Source organism: Onychomys torridus, chromosome 22, assembly GCF_903995425.1.
Source record: "Onychomys torridus chromosome 22, mOncTor1.1, whole genome shotgun sequence".
Classification (NCBI taxonomy): Eukaryota; Metazoa; Chordata; class Mammalia; order Rodentia; family Cricetidae; genus Onychomys; species Onychomys torridus.
The window spans coordinates 11565111-11580225 of record NC_050464.1 but is presented as its reverse complement, the minus strand read 5'-3'; the positions used below and the strand labels follow the sequence as shown (position 1 = coordinate 11580225).

At 51.1% G+C, this 15115-nt stretch overlaps 1 protein-coding gene across 1 annotated transcript in view; it reads right to left on the bottom strand.

The window, feature by feature from the left end:
- Mad1l1 (mitotic arrest deficient 1 like 1) overlaps nt 1-15115 on the bottom strand; it is a 288272-nt gene that overhangs the window by 90835 nt on the left and 182322 nt on the right. Inside the window, exon 14 of the mRNA XM_036172339.1 lies at nt 148-282. Within this exon, the coding sequence (XP_036028232.1) occupies nt 148-282 (135 nt within the window). The remainder of the gene's footprint in view (nt 1-147; nt 283-15115) is intronic.

Sequence of the window (15115 nt, the reverse complement as noted above, 5' to 3'; positions counted from 1 at the left end):
GAGCAAATGGGTTCCAGACAGTGGCAAGAGGGGAATCTGACTTGGACTCTGTAGCCTGGGCAACACGGCATGACAGTCTGGAGGTGCAGTGCCCTGTGAGCCTCAAAGACATTCCAGGTACTTAGGAAAGAACAGGCTGATGTGGACTGGCAGGCGGGGATTGTCTGAGATGTTCCTAAAGGAGATACCATCTCTCTGTGTATCTACCTCCTCCTTGCAGAACGGGAAGCTGGCCTCAGCTGAGCTTGTCTGGGTCCTCAGCATCTTCAACTCCATCTCCAGCTGTAAGGAAACACAGAGTAAGTGGTCAGCCTGTATAGGGACCCACAGCCCAGGTCCCTGCCCCATTCCCCAAAGTCCTGAAGTCTGCATCTGAACATGCCCAGACTGGATGCCTGTTTGTGCTGGAGATCTGGGAAAGAGGGTCCTCTGCCTACTCAACCCTATAACCTAGCTCCCCCTTGCCACAAGGCGTTCTGAGTCAGGTAAACACAGTTCTTTCTCATCCCCCATGCTCCTGTTCCAGGGTTAGGTGGAGAGACATATGGTCGGCCATTCATGTATTGCTGAGGAGAGCTATGGAGCCTCAGAGACAGAGGGTCAGAGTGAGTAGAGATGGCAGTCTAGAATTACTATGGCTTGGAAGGAAGTCACAGTGTTTTCTCCAGGGTGACAGAACTGTCTGCCTGCCCTGGGCCAAGGTCTGCAAGCTACTCTGCACACCTGCTGGGAGGGGTAGGGGTGCGGCCAGGAAACCAGACAGCTCCCAGACCCTAGAGAGTCAGGAACAGAAGACACAGGCAAGCTCAATCAGCCAGGCCCAGGGGGAAAGCAGATGGCCGCTGAGCCAGCGGCTTCCTGGACAGCAGGAAAGTCACCCAGAGCTGATCCTTGTTCCTTGAGTGTCCTCAGCCCCATCCCCCCATCCCTCCAAACAGATGCAAGCTCAGTGTGTGTGTGTGTGTGTGGTGGGGGGGTTAAGGACACAGTGCCAACAGTCTTCAAGGAGACCAGAAACCTCTTTAGGGACAGGCCACGGGTCAGTGTCACTGCCTGCAGCCCAGCTCAGACCCTCACCCACCCTATCTCCTGCCAGACTGGCCTCCTGACACCAGGCTATCCGGACTCCAGAACCATGAGCCAGATAAAGGGACAGGACAAATTGTATGAATTGTATATCTCTCTGTGTGTATGCATACGTGGGTACATGCATGTATGGAGGTCAGAGGTCAAACCTCAGGTGCCATTCCTCAGGAGCCATCCAGCTTGTTTTTGGGCACAGGGTCTCTCACTGAACCTAGAACTTGACAATTTATCTAGGCAGGCTGGCCAATGAATTCCAGGAGATCCACCTGTCTCCATCTCCCTAGTGCGGAGATTACAAGTCCACAGTTTTGCATGAGTTCTGAGGACCAGTCTCATATCCTCATCCTGGCACCACAAGCAACTCTCTGGGTGAGCTATCTTCCCTGCCCCAAGGATGGTGTCATCTTCACATGCTGCCTGCTTCTATTCCTAACATTGACACTGTCATTCATGGTACAGCTCCTCCATGGCGAGGCAAAGGCAACACGGTGCTTACTTCCAGAGAGCTCTCCCCTTGCCTCTACACTCTAACACGGCTCACATGCTGTGGCAGGTCTCACAGTTTTGAGACTCAGATAGAACTGGCCCCTGAAACTTGCTGTGATGGAAGTACTTCCTGTTTCTTCTTGTTGGAGGAGGTATCACGACTCCAAGATGCTACAGTAAGAGGTGTGTGTGTGTGTGTGTGTGTGTGTGTGTGTGTGTGTGTGTGTGTGTTTGCATGTGCACATGTAGCCACAGTGTGGGTGTGTAGTTTAGATGACAACCTGCAGGGATTCATTCTCTCTGGAGATCAAACCCAGGTCATCAGGCTTGAGCAATGCCTTTACCTGATGACCCATCTTGCTGGCCTTATAAGTAAGAGGCCTTCTCAACAGCAAGCCCTCTGGCTTTGGAGAGACTGGTTAGGCGCACATGCACGCACTGCTATCATAGAAACAGTTGCCTCTCTGTGTACTTCCATGCTCCCTACAGAGCGCAGTACAGATGTCCTTGTGCACCTTCAGTACAGAGAGGCGCATCTGCCCGCTTCCCGCAATGCTTTATGGCTTGAATTTAGATGAGCCATGAATAGCTGATGCCTGCTCAGATGCTTACAAATGCCAAGTGGCCTTGGCAGCCACCTGTTCCAATTGCTTTGGTTCTGCGTGGAACTCATCAGAAAGTCTTTTCCTTTTAGTGGCAGAGTTTAGCTCATTTATATCTTGCTATGTGTCTGTATTGATTTCTATTGCATTAGGCTTTTGTGCTTTCTATCTTCTGGCTTGTGAGTGTGTTTCCTTGCGTGTCTTGACAGTCAGCATTTGTGCTGTTAAGTAATGGCTGCGTTATGCTGCATCCATACTTTCCTGTGCTGGACAGTACCAAGGACATGTCTCATTGAAGGTCTGACTAGTTAGGGATTCCACCCTCCTTGCTTGGTAACTGCACACAGTTAACAATTAATGTCATGTGTTTACCTGCTGGGCCGAATGCCCAGATAAAGCCTGTGACTTTGTCTGTCTGGCTCAGTACTGATTTAGTACACTTAAGACTCCTTTCCCCAGTGTGGGCAACAGGACTCAGACCTGGGGCCCCGGACAGATGAAGGTGACACACTGCCCCTCTTCCATTCTGCTCAAAATGGTGGTAGCTTATCACATCTCTCCCTGTCACTGGTCTCTTCCATCAGTTCCCTACACCTCAGACCATCAGAAATCCACCATGAGCTTAACAAAAACAACTCTTGCTTACAGACAAGGCCTTCTTGGCCTTTTTCTTGTAACCCACAACTCATAACCAACCATGCTCTCTCTATTAGACCGAGGGATCCTATCAGCCCTAATCCTCTGGTGGGCCCCAAAACAGCTAAATAGGCTTCCCCTTCCTCACAGTAACTTCCCAGGATATCTTCCCTGGCGATGCTGGACAGCCCTTGCTTTTCTCTCTCACCTTTGCTGGACTCCTTCTTCTGTCTCTGTGCTTCTTTCCAAACACCTGGATCCTGCATCACCCAGCACTCAGGGCACTATGAGTGTTCATGTACTACCCGTTCTAACTGTCCACACGAGCTGCATCAGCACACCTGGCACTTTAGGGCGCTGGTCGGACTGTCCACGTGAGCTGCATTTCTGCGGGGACAGACGAGGCTCTTACAGCCAATGCTGTTCAGACTTTGCCACGGCTCTCCTTCCTAGTACTCTTGCCTCCTGCTTCCCTCCAGGTGGGCTACTTCTCATGCAGCCCTGCCATTGCTGTCCTGGGCCTACTCATGTTCTGGGTTCTAACACACAGCTAAACTGCATGTTCTGACAAACGGTGTGCTTGGGGTCAACTTCTTTGGCTGTGGATTTCTCTTCCCTGCTCCCCAGCCTCCTTCCTTTGATTTCCAATCAGATCCAGCTCTGTACCTGAGGTGGCATGGAGGGGAGAACAGGCCTCTTGCCTTGCTATAAGCCAATCTCACAGCCTCACTGCAGGTACAATTAGAGCTACTGATTCCTCCACTGAGAGCCAAGAGCCATGATCACAGCAAGCATGACCTGCTTCTAGCCATCTGAACAGGGGCCCTAGTGCCTATGGTAGTCCTGTGTACCAGGAGAGCACATGAGTCCTGCTCTGGGGAGGGAAGGTTTGCTGGGCCACTGTTGTAGCCTGAGGCTTAGGACTACCTGGCAGGAAGCTCCTCACCCACGAGCAGGTCATTGGATCCTCTCCTTCCCAGGGCCTTTTCCTGAAGCCTATACCCCACCTTCCCCTGGCAAACACTTTTATGAGATCCACACAAAGGCTGGTCCTCTGCCAGTGGCCATGTGCCTCCTGCTTGTGGCTTAGTTCCATTCTACGTCTGCTTGGCCAAAGCTTGAGTTTGCATTTTGTTTTCATTCCTGTTACTTCTATGTGATCTACAGGGAAAGATGGGAGGTGCTGGCTCATACCACAACCTTCAGAGCAAATATGGATCCTCTCATTTGAATCTGCAGCCTCAGGTTTATGCTCAATATTCTCCCTTTCCCAGGAACAATTCTCTTTCTTTACTGAACCTGCACTAGGTTCCTAGCCATTATCTGGTGGCTGGCCTACCATGATGCTGGCCTACCTGCCCCCCCCCCATGATGCTGGCCTACTTGCCCCCCCATGATGCTGGCCTACCTGCCCCTCCATGATGCTGGCCTACCTGCCCCCCCCCCATGATGCTGGCCTACCTGCCCCGCCATGATGCTGGCCCAGCTGCCCACTGTACAGCACTGGCTTCCACCTTGGCCAATACTCTCCTGACCCAAAGCATAAGACTATGACTGGTACAATAAGCTCATGGTGAGCATTTAGAGCTACCTCAAACCCAGCTCTTCAAGTACAAGGATGCTGCCTCCTTTAGGAACAGCATACCAAATGGGCTTCATTTTTATTATCTGCAGTATTGAGGATAGAACTTAGTGCTCTACCACTGAGCCACACCCCAGCCCCTCCCTGGGGGATCCTAGGCAGGTGTTCTACCACTGAGCCACACCCCAGCTCCTCACTGGGGGATTCTAGGCAGGGGCTCTACCACTGAGCCACACCCCAGCCCCTCCCTGGGGGATCCTAGGCAGGTGTTCTACCACTGAGCCACACCCCAGCCCCTCACTGGGGGATTCTAGGCAGGTGCTCTACCACTGAGCCACACCCCAGCCCCTCCCTGGGGGATCCTAGGCAGGTGTTCTACCACTTATCCCCTCCTTTGCCCAAGACCTTCGCCTCCACCACCACCCTTTAAGCCTGCATACACCCACACATTCATATCCTGCCTCTACCATATATGCCCAGTATAGCTACGGCTGTCCTATCACACATTTGTCCTATGGTGTTATGACAGTCTGCCACCACCTGCTTTCAGGTCCCAGGACCCTGGCTTCATGAGGCGAGTCCTGTCCGCCCTTTGTGGCCATCTGCTCTCTTCCAGCCAATGGGAGCTGACTCATGTCTGGGATTGGAAGACATGGGATGAAGGGAAGAGAAATTTGGTTGTGCATGAATGTTGTAGCCTGTACCTATTTTCCACTTCACTGAGGAAAACCTGGGTCTAGAGTCACTTATAAAAACAAGAAAACACGGGACTAATTGGATTGCGTCTTCAGGGACCCTGCCAAATGCCTCAAACCATGGGCCAGATTCCAAACTCATCCTGCTAAAAGGATTTCACACACAAAGTGCTTTTTGGAGGGCTCCTCTGCAGCTGAGCAGAGGCCGCAGGCACATGCCTGCCAAGTGAGGGGGGCGTGCATGGGGGACAAGGGGGGAGAACACAGGGATGGGGACGGGTAGGGGGGGGGATGAGGTGAAGAGGAGCCCTGTGCATGCTGGGCGGGGGTTGTTCACCACCTGCCGCAGCCCTGCCTCCTGCTTGTTCAAACTGAACGTCCTAGAGCTGATGCTGCCCAGCCCACTCCAATGGGCATGTGGGTATCCTCCCCTTTGGCACTTTCCTGGCAGGGCAGGGGGTGCTCCTGACACTCTCTACACCCAGGTGTGGCTGGACGCCAGGCTCTGGGGACAGCCAGCCTGCCTCTCTCAGCAGGCTCTGATTGTGTATAATGGGGATGAGGATGATGCCTGCTGCCTGCTGCCCATCAGGACCGTGGGTCCTTGGGAGCAAACACTCACCCACATCTGTGAGCTGTAGGTAAAAGTTGAGTTTGGCTACTCTTCCAAGCTAGGCCCTCCTCCTCCAGGCTCCCATTCTGTCCACATTACTGCATATTGTCTAGGCTACAGGATTAGAGCAGGGAGGGTGGCCCAGGCATTGTAGGAGGCTGTGAGGACAGATACATCTGTCCCTAAGACAGGGCAGGATTCATTCTAAATCAGGGCAGGGAATGCAAAAGACCCAGTCTGCCACTGACCTGAGCAAATGACAGAGACTTTTCTGGGCCTCTGTCTTCTTCCATCCTAACAGCCCCACCATAGGATGCTACAGAAAGAAACTAAATAGTGCATTGGTGAGACCAACAAACCTACCAGACCAAACTGCTAAATGCTGGTCCTGCTACTGTGCTTGGAAGAAGACCCCTTTACCTCCTCTATCCTGCCCCCACGTACCTATGCTGTCTACTCAGGTAGCAGGTACTAGAAACATAGTGTAAGTGGGGAAGAATGGTACATGCTGTAATCCCAGCACTCGGGAGGGAGTTTGAGGCTAGCCTGGGTTCATGAGACCATGTCTCAAAAATACAAAAGGCATTCATAGAAATATCCAGGGTAGACCCAGCACCAGCTTCTACAATCAAAGCATCCTTATGCTTCATGCTATCATACCTCATCATGGGTGTGAGGACACACCACACTCCTCCTTTGTACCAGGGACATGACGTGATGTTGAAACCTTAACTTCTGTTAGGTTCTACTCTCATCCACCCTGTTCCTCATCTGAGCTCTGATCCTCCTCCTGAGGAAGTTACTTCTGCAATCACCAACTCCTCAGTGCAGAGAAGGGCCACCAGTGGGGCCCCTGCTCCAACAGCTGGATGAAGCAAAGACTACTGCGCCTCTGTTTGGACCAGGTCAGGTGTGGAAGGAGTGAAGAGGGAACAGCAGGAAGCAGGGTGAGCACTGTCTCTGTGGAACTCCTGGAGTCTAACTTCAGCCAGCTTGGGGCTGCCCTACAGGAAGCCTCGTGTGGGCAGAGCTTGGGTCTCCAGTTCAGAGGTGCCCAGATGTCGGTGCCCTCGGGGCTGGGGCTGAGTCAAATCTTCAAAATGATCTACAGAATCAATGCAACTCTCTCAAAACTGTAAACATTGGCTTGAGGTGTGGCTCAGGGATAGAGTGTATGCTCAGCACCAGGTTGGATTCCTGAGCACAGCCAAAAAAAACCTTAAACTGCAAATGTCTTTCTTGCAAAGCTAGATTTGGTTGGGGTTTTTGTTTGTTTGTTTGTTTTTTGTTTATGCTAAAATTCACAGAGAACTGCAAGGGATTCTGAATAGCCGAGTCGATCTTGATGGGCTGCAGTAGTTATTTTTCTCATTGCTAAAACAAAATACCTGCTAAAAGCAGCTTAGGGCAAGTGTTTATTCTGCTCACAGTCTGAGTGTGCACAGTCCGTCGCAATGGAGAAGGCACCGTGGCAGGAGCCTGAGGTGGCTAGTCACGTGGCATCCACAGTCAAGAAGCAGAGAGAGATAGATGCTGGGGATCAGCTCGCTTTCTCCTTTTTATTCAGTCCAGGACCCCAGCCATGGCATAGTGCTCCCGACATTTGGGTGATCTTCCTACTTGAGTTAAACCAATCTAGAAACTCCCCCAGACAGATGTACCTACAGGTTTGTCTCCTGGGTGATTCTACATCCTGTGAAGTTGTTGATCAACATTTAACCACACTGCAGGGGTGGGAGCACAAGTCAGAAGGTTCACATCAGCCTAGGAGCAAGGGCACTAAAGACAACAACTTAGGCAGTAGCATGAGGAAGGACTCACAGGCTGAACTTGAACTGAGTCCAACACTGAACACAAACTGGCATGACCCAGCTGGCCATCAATCAGGAGGCCATGACTATCAAGTGGAAGAGAAGAGTCTCTGCAGGGGACAAGATTAAGACAAGTGGACATACATGCACACTCAGGAGTGAGGCTGAAGCCCTAACTCATGCCATATTTAAAACAAAAACAAAACAGTCAAAGTGGATCAGAACTGAAATGAGAGACCCAAGTTGCCAGAAGGAACATTTATAGGCAGGAAAAGATGGAATGAAGGACGGAATCTTCCCAGCTTTGGGTCCAACAACAGTTCTCAGCTATGCCAACAGATAACAAGGGCCTCATCACAACATCAATTTCCGTATGCCAAAGGACACGGAAGTGAGAAGAGTCTACAGGATGAGCTACGGCACTGCTGAAGTGGAGCTCAGATAGTGGTCAAGTGTGCAGAAAGCACAGCTTGAAGGTGGAGTGAAGGGTCCAGGGATGTGGTTCAGTTGGTAGCGTGCTTGCCAATTAAGAACAAAAGCAGAGGACAAATATGGGCTGCTTCTGTCATTCCTGGTATTGGAACTCCATCTTTCTGACTAGTCTGGCTGGAGGTGACTCCCTGTAGTGGCTCTCACAGAAGCAGACTGATTCTGTTCAGAGAGGTGAACTCTCATGTGTGATGGAGATGAACATCCCTGGGAACTGCAGGAGGCTGTCTGCTACAGACAGCAGCAAAGAGGAGGGTGGCTGAGAGGACACCCCCCTCCCCGTATGAGGAGCCCCAACACTTCAAGGAAGGCACAAACCCAACCTACAGCAGAACCAGGGATGCTCTTCCAAGAAAGCTGCCCACACTGGGCACACACACCCACTGACTCAGTGCAGCCCAGCCCCGAGCCCTGCCCTGCATCTCTATCTATAGGCTCCTCCAGCTTTCTTCTCTGCCCTGAAGCATCATTGAGATTCAATTCTAAGGATGCTTGTGGCTGCCTCCCCAGCAAGGCACAACTCTCAATAGAGACCATGTGTTGTGGTTTGAGTGGTTCGTGGTTTGATCCTGGGAGCCATACTTAATTCTACAAAGTAATAACTAGAGCAGGAGCTCAGCACCCTGCCCTTCAGGCCAGCAGCTCTAATTAATGAAGCTGCTGCTGGGCACCAGTGTGAGCATGCTCATCCTTATATCTATGCCTATGAAGTCTCATCATTTAATGCTCGATACACAGCAATCTCCATCCAGGCCAAGTACACAGATGGTGGTGATGGTGCCGGGTCCAGGGCTCTGGAGGGCTCTCAGGTTGCTACCAGTTCTCCAAAGCCCACTCTAGGTAGATGTCTCAGGTCTCCAAAAGGTAACTCTGAGACGACAATGGAAATTCTGGATGGGGTCCACTGTTTGGCTCAACTCTAGGGCCATGGGGACCCACGGAAGTGTCTGAGGTGCTGCTCCTTGGTAAAGGGAGAGAGGGGTCTTAAGCTGAACTCTCCCTGTACTTCCACTTCAGCCTAGAGAGAGACACGGGTCCCCGAGGCTGCACTAGCCACCAGGCTGCTGAATGCAATGGGCCACCTAAGTGGGAAGCATCTAGAGAGGCCAGTTGTAGTTTCTATGCAGGACAGCCAGCTCATCACTCCAAATCCAGGGAAGAGAATTCTGGTGGCTCCACAGGTGGGCAGCCCAGGGAGTAAGCTGATGCAGAGCAAGCTGGCTGAACCCCACGAGGGTCAGCAGCTAGAAGGCAAGTGGCAGTGTGTGCACTGAGCCCATGCAGCTTTGCTCTGGGAGCCCCACAGGCCAGGCTTGGGGAAGTCCAGCATCTCAGGTGCGAAGGCTGAAGGCCGAGGAGGTCTAGAAGCCATGTGCTTCTGCCAACTGGACACACAGAGGAGTGTCAACCCACTTTAGTGGGGCTTCTGTTCCTTATAGTGGGCAGGTGCAGGGTGCATCTTCAGCAGGTACAGAGGGACTAGGGGAAGACATCCAGGTAGAAAATGGGGCAGTGAACACTGAGTTGGCCATACAAAACAGCAGGATATCTGTCCCCTAAGTCCATGGGATGAAATATTCCCTTAGGGTAGCAGCATGAGGAGGGGGCAACTGGACCCTCAATGGGGCCAGCTCCTTCATAGAGCTCTCTCGAGCTTCCAGTGTGCAAAGCTGGGTTGGGAACCAGGAAACAACTTCCCTAGACACCTAACTGACCAATGGACTCTCGGGTTCTAGATCTGAAACCACAAGCTTCTGCTGAGTTAAGCTGCCTGGTGCTGCATGCTTTTGTATTAGCACCAAGATCTGCCCAAACGCTCTGCCACAGAGCCTTCCTGTTCCCTCAGAACAAGCCCAGGGAAGCAAGTACTCAAGAACATGCTTGCATAATGTGGCACCTGCCTCAGTCTGCATGCTATGCCTATTAACAGAGGAATAGACTCAGAATGGGCAAAGGTAGAAGCTTCACTCAGTGTGAGCAGAGAGCCCCTCCACAAGCGGGTTCAACTGTGGAGTCACATGCACAGACCTTCTCATGTCATGTCCCTGACCCAAGATCCTGTTCCAACAATGACAGACACTAGTGTGGCAGCAAGAGAACTGGCCATCCAGCCTGCAGAACCAGTGCTCAGTTTCCACGGTAGGTTTCCTACACACCATGTTTCTCCAGAACGGGGTGCCCAGTGACAGAACGGGACAGGCATTGACTGAACACGTCAGTCTCAGGAGCAGGAAGGGCTGACGGGAAGAGGCTGACTAGGGCCACAATGGCAGGCTGTGAGCAGACCAGACGTGGGGAGAGCACACAGACAGTGGTCCCCAGTCCTCATTTCTATGACATCCACCTGACTCAGAATGCCACCCTGAACAGGCCTGGCCCTGACAGGCTGTCACACGACCCTTGACTCTAATGAGCAGCCAAAGCTCTAAGAGGACATGCAGACACTGGGGACACACACCACACACAGTCCTCAGAATTCAAGTTCTTCTCCACATGGAACCATAGGACCTATAGCACTGGGATCTTTTTCTTTAAAAAAAATATTTAGGGCTGGAGAGATGGCTTAGTGGTTAAGAGTACTGGCTATTTTTGCAGAGGACCAGGGTTCAGTTCCCTGCACCCATGTAGTGACTCACAATCCTACCTGTTCCAAAGGATTCCAACTCTCTTTAAGCTAGCTGTGGCACATGCCTTCAATGCCAGCACTCGGTAAGCTGAGGCAGGTGGATCTCTTTGCCAGTCTGGTCTACAGAGTGAGTTCTAGGACAGCAAGCAGCCAAAGCTGCATAGAGAGACACTTTCTCAAAAAAACAAAAACAAAAACAAACAAACAAAAAACAAAAACAAAAAGATTTAGTTATTTTTGTTTTATGTATGAGTATTTTGCCTGCATGTATGCATGTGTGCATATGTATGCCCAGTGCCTGTGGAGACCAGAAGAGGGCATTGGATCCTTTGGAAGTGGAGTTATAGAGAGCTGTAAGCCACCATGTGGGTGCTGGGAACTAACCCCAGCTCCTCTGTAAGACAAGTGCTCTTAACCACTGAGCCACCTCTCCAACTCTCCCCCTGCCCACACACCCATACCCATACCCACCAAGTCTCCTCTTTCAAGTAGCCCAGGCTGGCCTTGAGCTTATGATGGAGCTGAGGATGACACTGAACTTCCTGCTTCCACTTCCAGAGTCCCAGGATTGTGTGCATGTCCAACGCATACCATGCAGTGCTGGGGTTGGAAGCCAGGGCCTGCTTAGGCGAGCACTTCACCAACTCAGTGCCAGCCCCCTGCTGTCAGTTCATCACACAATCATCTGCTGGTGGAGAGAATTCACCTGTGATGTGCTCCTGGCTGGCTGGCCACAGAGAGGGACATTATCTACAGAGTTACTCTCGGAGGCGGTACAAAGAAGAGGGAGCGGTCGGTGGAAGCTCTGAACCAATTCTACCACAGCCTCTTTGGGGGCAGAGGCCCCCCTGATCCACAAGCTCCACTGGGAGTAAGACACAGAGGGCAAGGAGGAACCATTAGGGGAAAACGGTAATCAGGAGAAATGACTGCTTAATTACACTGGATGGGGTTGGGGGAGAGATGCCTGTTAAGACAGAAGATAAATCCACATTTCTAGCTCCCTGAAGTCTATAAAATATTGGAGGCTTTTTATGGTTGTAATCAAAAACCTCATTTCTCTAGCCACTGCTGGCCGGATCTAATTAGGGTGAGGTATTCTAACGATGCAAGCCTGGCCCGGGACATTGCTCCTTGTGGTATTAATTGCATTTAAAGAGGAAGCATGAACCACACTCATGCTCACTAATTAGTGTGAGGTTACTAATTAATAACACAAAGTCAAGTTGCCTTTGTCCTGCCATTAGCGATTAGCTCAATGTGGCACAGCTCCCCTTCTATGACTTGTGAACAAGCCTGGAGTCAGATTCCAGCAGCCAGAGGGCTGGAAGCTGCAGGGATCAGGCGAGTACTGGGCCATGTCCCTGATAATGCTAGACATCTGTGTGGTTCCTCTACATGCAGGTCAGAGGAGCCTCCTTCCCCGCTCAGATGGCCCTTCTCCACAGCATCTCAGCCTCAGGAAGATGGAGGGCTCAGAGGCAGGCTGGGCAGCCCATTGCCCTCCCAGCCTCACTGCCAGCTGCAGGGTGCATTTGCTCCTTGATCTCTGGTTCTTCTCCATGAAGAAAAGAGCTACTAATGCCCAAGGAGTTGGCAAGCAGCAGGCACCTCACAGGCAATTCACTTGTAACTCAGGAAAGAGGTAGGTCGGGACAACCAGAGGAGAGTGGACCTGGGGCCTATGCACAGCTGATGGGAGGGGAGGTGGCCACCACAGGCTGAAGGTAAACAGGATGATAGGTGGGGTAGGCCTTGAGGCTGGCCTCACCACAGTTCCCTGGGAAACCCTGCTAGGCACCTCTCTCTACAGGCCTAAAGACACTGAATGCCATCAACGGCATTGCTTGGAAGCCACAATAGTCATAACTCAGGGGGAGGCTGGAAATGCAAGTTTAAGCCTAGAAGAGGAGATCATTGTGCTGGGTGTGCCTCTAATCTGAGCACTCAGGAGGCTGAGGCAGGAGAATCACAAGTTTGGGGCCAGTGGCCTGGGCTACAGAGTGAGACCCACATTCAAAACACCAAAAACAGGGCTGAGATGATGCTTCCATCATGAAACACTTGCCTCACAGTCAAGGAAGACCCTAATTCTGACCCCCACAACCCACATTAAGAAAAAAAAAAAGCCAGGAGTGGTGGCTAATGCTCATAATCCCAGTGATGGTGAGATGTGGGTGGAGAGAGTCAGATCTCTGAAGGCTCATGGACTAGCCTGTGTGCCAACACTCCAGGCCAATGAGAGACACCAGAGATTATCATCTGATCTCCATGTGCATGCACACACATGTACATTCATATATGCACATATGTACTCAAATATGAACTTATGTACACAAAGAAACAAAATAAGGAATAAATAAACAATAAAATGGAGGAAGAAATGTAGCTGCCAGCAGCAAATGCAGCTGTGAGAGCTGGAAGAGAAGGTGCTGAGGGCTTCCAGAAGGGCAGAGAAGGACCCTGCATAGGCTCACTGCTGCACAGGACTACTTAAAATAACCCCAACTCAACAAGACTCCCACTGTATGGGAACTCCTGTGGTATACTGTTCCACAGAATGGTGCTCCTGATGTGCACGCCTACAGCTCTGAGGAAGCCTCCCCTCACCAAGCAAGCTAGATGTGGCCAGGAGACAGAGGGGTCAGTGACAGTCGGGACATGAACAGGGATCTGCTAGGCCCCAGGCCACGGCTCCTCGTCAAGCCCTTGCCCGAGGCCAGGGCAGGACTTCCTGGGCTGGCAAAGACACCCCGAACCCTGCAGCACATGCAGGAAGGATGGAGGCTGAGACAAACACGCGTGGGACCAGCTGTGTCACAGGTCCCCAAGCACCGTCACTTCTTGTTTTCCTCTTAAATGGGACGGAGAAGAGAAGTGAAATAAACAACATGGAATGACCCAAGATTAGGCAATCAGAGGCAGAGATCAAAAACTAGGCTAAGGAGACAGCTCCAGCTCCAACCCTAAACAAACACGAAGAAAACTTGCCCCAGGGGCCAGCATCCTGTTCAGCAGCATCAGAGAGATGGGCATCTTAGAGCCTGTGGCACCTGGCCCTCTCTCAAGGGTCAAAGACAGCCATGTTTTACCACAAGAGTTACTATTGCTGTGGTGACATGACCAATGGCCATTCAGGAGGAAGGGTTTATTTCCCTCACACTTCCGTATCATAGTTCATCATCAGAGGCAGTGAGGACAGGAACTCAAGCAGGGCAGGAACCTGGAGGCAGGAGCTGATGCAGAGGCCATGGAGGGTGCTGTTTATAGGCTTGCTCCCCATGATTTGCTCAACCTGCCTTCTTACAGAACCCAGGACCAGCACCCCAAGGATGGTACCACCCACAATGGACTGGGCCCCCCCTCCACTGATCACTAATTAAGAAAATGCCAGGGCGGGAGAGATGGCTCAGCAGTTAAGAGCACAGCACTGACTGCTCTTCCAGAGGTCCTGAGTTCAATCCCAGCAACCACATGTCGGCTCACAACCATCTGTAGTGAGATCTGGCACTCTCTTTTGCCCTGCAAATATACATGCAAACAGAATACTGTATACATAATAAATAAATAAATCTTTAAAAAAGAAAAAAAAGAAAAAGAAAATGCCTACAGCCAGATCTTATGGAGCCATTTTCTCAACTGAGGCTCCCTCCTCTCTAATGACTCTAGCTTATGTCAAACTGACATAAAACTATCCAGAACAACCACTGTCCCCTACAACCAGGGGTGTGTAAGACAGTAGGGCTGAGACTGCAGAGATAGGCCAGGGAGAAAAGCACTCGCTATACAAGCCAGATGACCTGAGTTTGCTCTCCAGCAACCAAATAAAGCTGGAAGTGGTAGCAAGTATCTATAATCCTAGTCTCCTATGGAAAGATGGGGGTGGAGACATTGTGCATAGGACAGCTAGCTGGGCATACAGTGATAATGAAACAATGTCTCAAACAAGGTGGAAGGCAAGGGCCTACATCCTCTGACTACATTCTAAGGTGCATACTAGATGCATCCTCTCTCTCTCTCTCTCTCTCTCTCTCTCTCTCTCTCTCTCTCACACACACACACACACACACACACACACACACACACACACACACACACAATGCACATACAGACATTAAAAAGACAAATGAGGCAGGGGTAGAAGGCCAAATGTGCTGAGACCAGAGCAACACAGGTCAAATCCCACCCTGCCAGAGACCCTGGGATTCTAAGTCAATCTCTGTGGGGGTCCAGACCCTAGGATTTACAGGTCCTAGGAGTTTCAATACAGGACATAAGATGAGAGGACCAGCCAGACTTCAGCACTATGCCACTCAGTATACCTCATAGCTCCACACCAAGATGCGGAAGTCTGTGAGATGGACTTCCAAGAACTACCTAGTACTAAGGACCCAAGAACAGCTTCTGTATCCTGTCCCTAAAATGGACACAGGACTCAGAGTTCTTCCAAAGTGACACAGAAAGTACAGGGCAGAGCCAGGCAGCTATG